General features: G+C 35.3%; 1 protein-coding gene across 6 annotated transcripts in view; it reads right to left on the minus strand.

Annotated features, from left to right (window-relative positions):
* Window positions 1-8,445, minus strand: part of PAK3 (p21 protein (Cdc42/Rac)-activated kinase 3) — a 310,496-nt gene that overhangs the window by 96,530 nt on the left and 205,521 nt on the right. For all 6 annotated transcript variants that reach the window (XM_006765157.2, XM_006765156.2, XM_006765159.2 and 3 more), the window contains one exon: window positions 2,364-2,464. In XM_006765157.2, the coding sequence (XP_006765220.1) occupies window positions 2,364-2,464 (101 nt within the window). The remainder of the gene's footprint in view (window positions 1-2,363; window positions 2,465-8,445) is intronic.

Here is an 8,445-nt window from a genome sequence, read left to right on the forward strand (position 1 = left end):
TATGTGTGTGTGTGTGTGTGTGTGTGTGTGTGTGTGAGAGAGAGAGAGAGAGAGAGAGAGAGAGAGAGAGAGAGAGAGAGAGAAATTTTTTTGTTCCACTTTATGTATTCATTGGTTGATTCTTGTATGTTCCCTTAGTGGGGATCAAACCCCCAACCTTCGTGTATAAGGATGATGCTCTAATCAACTGAATTACCTGGCCAGGGCCCAATAAAATTATTTTTAAAAGTTTATTGTCATTTTGTATTTTTAGTTTGTAAATTTAAAAAATAGGTTAAGGTGGTAAAAATAAGAGGCAGAATTTGGCATCTTTAAAAATAATATGTGGACAAGTAGTTGTAAAAGATCAAGATGACAATAAAATGCATCAGATTTTCAAATTTAGCCTGTGTCTTATCAATATATTCAAACGGATTTCTAACAGATAACTGCAACCAAACAACTGTTTTATTTCAAATTGGGTTTTTGGTAGGAAGGGACAGGTTTTTGGTTTGGTTCAGTTGCATCAAATTCTATTTTACAATTAAAAATATTGCCTACCACATGTCCCATTCTATCCCTCTCTGGTTGGTTCTCTGGGTTCTATTTGATAGAAAAGTGAAATTGGCTGACTGCAGTCAGCAAGATGATGATGATTCACTTTCCTCCATTTCCATTGAGAACCCATAAAGAAATAAGAAAGAGCTAAAGATAGATTGTATAAGATTTCAAGCAAGTTGAAAAATTTGGGGAAAAAATTGGAAAGGAAACAGAATGTCACATGAGAATAGTGAAGGAAGAAACTTTTACATCAGAAAGTGAAACGGAAGAAAAATATAAAATGATAGTAAAACATAAGAGAAATTTAAGCAGAGGGAACGCACATGGAACATGAAAAGGTCAAAAACTGGAAAAATAAAGTTCATCAAATAAAAAAGGGAAGCGATATCAGACCAAACGTATAAAGTTTAAGTGTTTTACCATTACTTATGTAATAAAATAGTCATTCTATGACTTTTTAAAAATAATATTATCATGCTCAAATTATAAAAAATATTATTTGGTGGTGATGATGATGGTCATAGTGGTGACAATGATATATTTTCTAGGTAGAGCCGAGAGAATATTATCACATATAGTAAAGAACAGAAGCTGGGCTCAAACACAAGGCCATTTGAATAATGTCTCTGTCTCCAGTGGTAAAATTGGTTAAATCCTATCAGTATCTTAAATTTGTCAATGTCAGTATTTCTTAATGTTCTCTTCTTGCTACTGAGAACATAGAAATAATTAGCTCACATCATTAAGTTCAAGATGTTTACCCAATTTCCATTTCATTCTCATATTGCTTACTTCCTGAATTGAAAAAAAATAGTATAATTTGGCTGTCAATCAAAGATATGGTCTGCTTCTTCGAATTAACTTAATTTGACATCTCTTCTTTCATTTAATCATACAATAGTCTATTCACTAACCATCATGTAACATAAAAGGAGATTCAATTATTTAATATCTAAATTTATCTCTGTCTTAAGAACCCATGAATGAATTGTGATGGTTCTATCAGAGATGTTTTGTTTGAATGCATTGAAAATTACTCATCTCAGAATGTACATCGTGACTGAGTTCCTTACTAGTGTGGGAAAGATAGTTTATCTTCCAGGTACATATTTCTAGCCACATCTTTTCCTTCTTCCATCTAAAAAATTGAGTCAGATCTTAAGTATAAAATGCCATTGATCTGAGATCCTATGCTATTTGAGCACTATAGATATGTGGGTTTTTCTAGAAAATTCTTATTGGTATTTATTGTGGTATATATATATAACCACTAAAGCCTACAGAATATGTATATCCATCAATATTCCTTCCTGAAGCATGGAATTTGTTTTTTCAATGTCTATAAAATATACTTGTTAAGCCTAAAAATAAGCCATGTTCTTAAATTCAAAGAGAAAAAACAGGTCAATTTTACGGAGTTGTTTGTTTGTTTGTTTGCTGTTAGTGTATGTGGTTAGCTGATCTGATTAATCCAGATTCCAACGTAAAGCCTGAATTATTCAGAAAGATTGTCTTCACTGTCCAAGTCGAGTTGATGATTCTCTGATTAACTTCAAATGACAAAGAATAGGCATAATCAAGCAGGGTCTAACTACTAGGACTACCTCTTCTATGCAATGGTAAATTAGTATTTTCAATCAAGTTGAAGACTATACAGCCATGAAACGTTTTTGTTAAGGTGGACAAAATTATTTTGCCAATATTCTTTCCATCAAAAACTTCAAGTCTGACATTTTGGCACATGGCAATTCTTGATTTATTATAAAATCCTATTATAATAAAGGATTTTTTCATGGCTTACAAAACAAAATAAGCTTACTTACAGTGAATTCCCCAGTGACTGCATCAAACCCCACATGAATCGTATGTTCAAAGTCTGAAGGAAGAGAGATCTCTGGGCGTTCTTTCTCTTTCTTCTTATTGGCTAAAGGCAAAATGTTAACATGCATTTATTTGGGATACAGTTTTGGATCCAAAAGTTGTACAATTAGATTAATCTAAAACAGTTAAAAATTTGAAAGACAGTTGCTTTGAACACAATTTTAACAATACTTAGCTACAGAAATTATAATTTTATTTGCAGAAGTGGCTGGCAGTTGGACAAAAGTTATTATGTCTAAAAAATTTAAATTTCCAAAATCCAATCCAAACAAAATCTGCATTCAAACTCATTTATGTCCTCTACCAGTCTAATGATGTAACCACCAGGTATCTAGGTTATTGTGTTTAACTGGCTTTGTTGAATCAAATACTGCTTACTAAAGAATAAATTCATTACACTCAAGTCAAGCCAAGGCTTACCATTAGAAGAAAAAGAATAGAAAAGAAAATTGCTTATGCTATCTATAAAGGTGTTATGAATTGCTTCCATGTTAACCATAGTTAATTATAAAGTAACTAGCACATCTTTCATTTACATGTTTACATTATAAAGCATGTCTTAATAGATTCTTGTTCTTCTTTCAACACGAATAATATTGCAAATCAATAATATTACAAATCTTTCTTTATCATTAGAAATGTTTTTAATCATTTACTACCCATAATTTTCCTAGTAAAAAAAATTACTGCTTTTTACTGAATTAATTTTATTTAGTTCTTAGAAACCTCAAACCAGTTCCTTGGTTTAGTCATTCTTTTTATTTTATTTTATTTTATTTTATTCTATTTTGGTTTAGTCATTCTAGTTTGCAGCTATTTTCCATGTCCCTGTTATATTCTGTCCTATTAGCCATTCAAAATCATTGTCCTCAAGTAGCAGATTTTTTCATAATGACAATTATGAACATGCAATCAATAGGTAAGTCAAAAGCCTTTAAAAATATAATCACTGAAGAAATTAACATGGGGACTGTAATGAAATCAGCCCATCTTGAAAGTGATCCCAGAGAAGTTAGTGTGAAAATATTGTAAAATGGTATCTAGTAGCTTCCATAATAGACATATAAGCAGATATGAGCATGTTTCTCTGGGAAGGCTGAAATTCACCCTCAAAATATAATACTCACACTCCTAATACTGGGCAAGTCAGCATGAATCCGTATGCTCAATCAACTTCAGATGTGCCAGAGTGGTCAATTTAGAACATCCTGATTCAAATAGATGTTTCCTTGGCCTGAATTTCAGACATTTAATTAACCATAAATGAATTGCTAGTTTTGCGGGTTACCTAGTATAATTTTAAATTCAAAGCCTTTTAGTTTTGAATGTCATTCTTATGGCTTCTTTTCTCTTTCTGCCCTCTCTGACTGGTCCATATCGCCAGTAAGGGGACAGAGATATGGGGCAGAAATATGGAAATTCAAGTACTGAGAGGATTAGGATATAGGATTAGGAGCTGGACAAGGGTCACTCAAAGCGTTTGCCTGACCATGGAACACATTTAGGACCCATTTTGAAAAGTACATATGTACCATCTAACTTAACTTCAGTATAGATCTCAATGTTACAGTGAGACTATTTTATTTTTTAAAATATATTTTTATTGATTTTAGAGAAAGAGGAAAGGAGAGGGAGAGAGAGAAATATCAATGTGAGAGAAACTGATCAGCTGCCTCCCGCATGCCCCTTACTGGGGATCAAGCCAGCAACCAGGGATTGTGCACTATTCTGAACCTAACTGGCGATCTCTCTGAGCATGGGACGATGCTCAACCAACTGAGTCACACCAGCCTGGGCAGTGAGCATACTTTATTGATGACCGTATCTTAACTGAATAGTGAAGTTTAGAGTTTTCTGTTGGTACTTTCATCTTCTTGAATGTTTGTGGACTATAGCTACCATTTACACTTATTCAACTACCATTTTTACTTGTTCAGAAAGGCACAAATAGAACAACCAACTTTCTGTTCTTGCCACTTCCTTGAAGGTGTGCTAGCTACTCATGTAATCATTTCCTTATTTTTATTTTTCCTGATCTCCCATTCATGTTGGACATGGCTAACCATCTCTCTTTCTACTTCTTTGACACTGTGCTCTCAGTCTCCTCCTCCTTCAGTGACAATTCTTTATTTGATTGGCATTGCTTCTCCTTCTGCCTTAGTGCACTCTTTGGCCTTTTACAATCCTTTCTTTACATTCATTTCTCTGGAATGGCATCCACTTCTGGATATCAAATAATATTACATAATTCCCTATTCTATGGCTGGCAGGGGATACATCCATCTTTTGTGGAACCAGACACTTTATATAATTTAAAAGGAATGCATCCTCTAAGCAAAAAAAAATTAAATTAAAAAAATACAAAATTACTAGGGATCCTCCTAGGGGCTTAGAAGAGTCCCAGGCAAGTGAGAAACTGAAGAAGAAGCTTTATTTACTTCATAGTAAATCTACTCCTGGTGGTTGGTGATCTTTTGGGGGTCAAAGACTACTCTGAACAATCTGAAGCTATAGAACTTCTGCCCATAAAAATGCACTATACATACATACATACACAATTTTGAATGTAATTTTATAAGTTCACAGTTTTCCTGAACTCCAGGTTAAGAGCCCATAGCTTAATCTATAACTCCAATTATTATATCAACTTGCATTCATCATCTCTCTTGCCAGAAAATAAGTTCTCCTTATTTCTCCATTAGTATTGGCTGCACATTTGAAGCATATTGATTTAGACATAAATACTCCATTTGATCTGAGCTATGTGAACTGCCTTAATGGTATCTCCCTTGAAGGCCGCCTGATTGTCAGTCCCTTACCAGCCTAATCATGCCATTCCCATTGCTCAAGGGCTAAGCATAAAAGACACAGGGAGCCAAAACTTGCTCTTTCTCCATTGTCTGTGTTTTAGTGAAATGATACCACTAACCACCCAGATCAGAGAAGGATTAAGGCCTTATGCTCCTTCTCCTTTGGGAGGTTCTAAATAATGAAAAGATTAGGATCACCCCTCTCTGACATTTAATTCAAATAAAAACAATACTAAAGCATTAAAAAGTAAGAAAATCTAAAGAGTTCTGATATTACTATAATGATTAAGTCTTTTAAAAACAATATACCCCAAATCAATGTTCCACATTTTGGGTACCCCTGGTTAAGCACATGCTTACTCTGGTTATTGGGTAATCCAGCACTGGCCCAACTCTCCAAACCATAAATTTGGGAGCTTCTTTGATCCTACTTAATTCTATCTTAGTTTGTCACCAAGTTCTATCTATATCCCAAACTCATCTTAAACCCATCTTCTTTCTTATCCCCACGAACCATTATTTTGGTCCAACGTACCAGCACTACTCACCTGGTCTTACTCTCTCTAATTTTGCTCCCTGCAATTTGTTATGCTGGGCCAGAGTAATCTTTTGAAATATAATAATCTCATTGCATTCTTGCCTTTTTAAAGACACTTAAATGGATTCCCATTACCCATGCTTCTTAGCATGAGATCCAAGGGCCTGCATGATCTGCCTTCATCCCTCTCCATTGTTTATTCTTGCCATGGTCCCCGGTGTCCCATACCCATTTCATGCTCCCTAAACTGCTGGTGTTCTCTTTTTTAAAATTTATTTTTCAATACTGTATTACTTTCAGGTGTATAACATAATGATTAGACATTTATATACCTTACAAAGTGAGGTAAGTCTGTAACCCACTTAGAATAATAATATTTATTGCAATATTATTAACTATATTCCATATGGTATAATTTACAGCTCCATGACTATTTTTATAACTGGAAATTTGTACTTTTTAATCCCTTTCACTATTTTCATCCATATCCTGCTAGCATTCTCTTACTGCCAAGCGTTTACACATCCTAGGTCAAGGCCTGGAAATGCTTACTTTTTACCATTTCAGATTTGGTTTGTGTAGATAACTTCCATTAGTCTTTGTTCTTGAAGACACCCTCTTGGGCTTCCTCTCCTGTTGCAAGTATGTTCCTGTCTTCAGTCCGCAGACAAAGTTAAATGCCCTTCTCTTCATGCTCCCATGGACTATCCCGTGTATACTCTGAGCTTGACATTTATGAACACTAGATGGTTTTTCCTTCTTTATATACCTATTTCTCTAGCTAAATTTTGACATATTTGACAGCAGCCATTGTATCTTATTCAGGCTCACATTCCTGAATGTGAAACCTTCAGGAATTTCTGAAACATTCACCATGTACAAAGTGCTTCTAAGGTTATCTCATTTAATCACCAAAATCTTATAAGGTAGACCATATTATTATTTTCATAGATGAGGAAATCACTCAGTGAGATTAAACCACATACCCAGGTTATATAGCTGGCAGGTGTCAGAGTCAGGATTTGAAAAGAGGTACCAACTGTGGCTATAGAACTGTAGCTTCATTATTTTTTTATTCAATCGCATTTTAAAAACTTGACACATTTGAGCCTTAGTCTTCAGTAAATATATAGTGATTGAATTGGAGCTTAGATAAAAACTTTTTTTCTTTTTAGCAACACTAAGATTTTGGTATCTCCTTCAGAAAATTCTGTGAGCATTGGTCATTTCTCTTAAGATTTAGCCTAACCTGAACCTTGGGATAATAAGACTCAGCCTGATCATCTGTGTTGATGATTGTAGAGAGCAGAAGACCAAGTGAGTATTATTTTTGAAAGCTTACCATGCATATTCTATTGGAATCTAGAACGAAGGCCACAAATTTCTGACTAGACTACAAACTGCAAAGAGCATTTGGCTTTGGGACCCTCTAGGTCAGCGGTTCTCAACTTGTGGGTCGCGACCTCTTTAGGGGTCGAACGACCCTTTCACAGGGGTTGCCTAAGACCATCGGAAAACACATATATAATTACATATAGTTTTGTGATTAATCACTATGCTTTAATTATGTTCAATTTGTAACAATGAAATTGGGGGTCACCACAACATGAGGAACTGCATTAAAGGGTCGCGGCATTAGGAAGCTTGAGAACCACTACTCTAGGTGTACATGAGTTCTGATTTTAACTCCAAGGAACAGCTAATCTTTCTTGTCTCTCATGCTGACACTTTTCTTCATCTTACTACTTTTGAAAGAAAGAAAAGCGCCTCTAGATATCAGTCATCTCCCATATGGTCAACCACAGTGTTCCATACTTCCTCCAGTGGCTAGAGCTTTTTCCAAATTACATATTACAAATATGTAAAATATTTACATATACAAATATTTACAAAATAATTACAAATTCCCCTACACCTTCAACCTCTTATTTTATTTTTTTAATCCTCACCTGAGGCTATTTTTCCATTGATTTTTCGAGAGAGAGGGAAAGGCAGAGAGTAATATTGATGTGAGAGAAACACATCGATTGGTTGCCTCCTGCATGTTCCCTGACCAGAGCCCAAGACAGGATTAGCCTGCAACCTAGGTACGTGCCCTTGACTGGAATGGAACCCAGGCCCCTTTGGTCCACAGTCTTGATGTTCTGTCCACGAAGCCAAACCTGCCAGAGCTCAACTTGTTCTTTATATGCTCTCTTCACTTCCTGCCTTAATTTCTGTGCATCATTCTTATCTGGGAAGCTTAAAAAGAGAGAGATGTCAAAACCCCACCCCCAGAGATTCAGATTCAGTTAGTATGTGCTAGACCCAAGCACCTTTCATTTTTGAAGCTCCTCAGGTATTTCCATTAAGCACCTGGGGTTGAAAACAACAACTGTAAGCCTTACTATCCAATGAAGCTACCCCTTCCACAAATATTTCTGATAGGTGCTGCTCATTCTTCCCCATCCTAAGTCCTTAGGTCTAAGGGGGTGGGAAAGGACAGAATATCTCTATTTTTTACATAATGTCCATTTGAATCAGTACTACTGCACTTGCCCACAAGTCCCCCTCCTTGAGGTTATTCCCACTTAATTCTCTTGACCAAGTCCCCTTATCCATTGAGGACTTTGATTTCTAGTCTTCATTCTTGCACTCAATGCTGCCATCACTTTGTGAAATGTAATATATAAATGG

Source organism: Myotis davidii, unplaced genomic scaffold, assembly GCF_000327345.1.
Source record: "Myotis davidii unplaced genomic scaffold, ASM32734v1 scaffold941, whole genome shotgun sequence".
NCBI lineage: Eukaryota > Metazoa > Chordata > Mammalia > Chiroptera > Vespertilionidae > Myotis > Myotis davidii.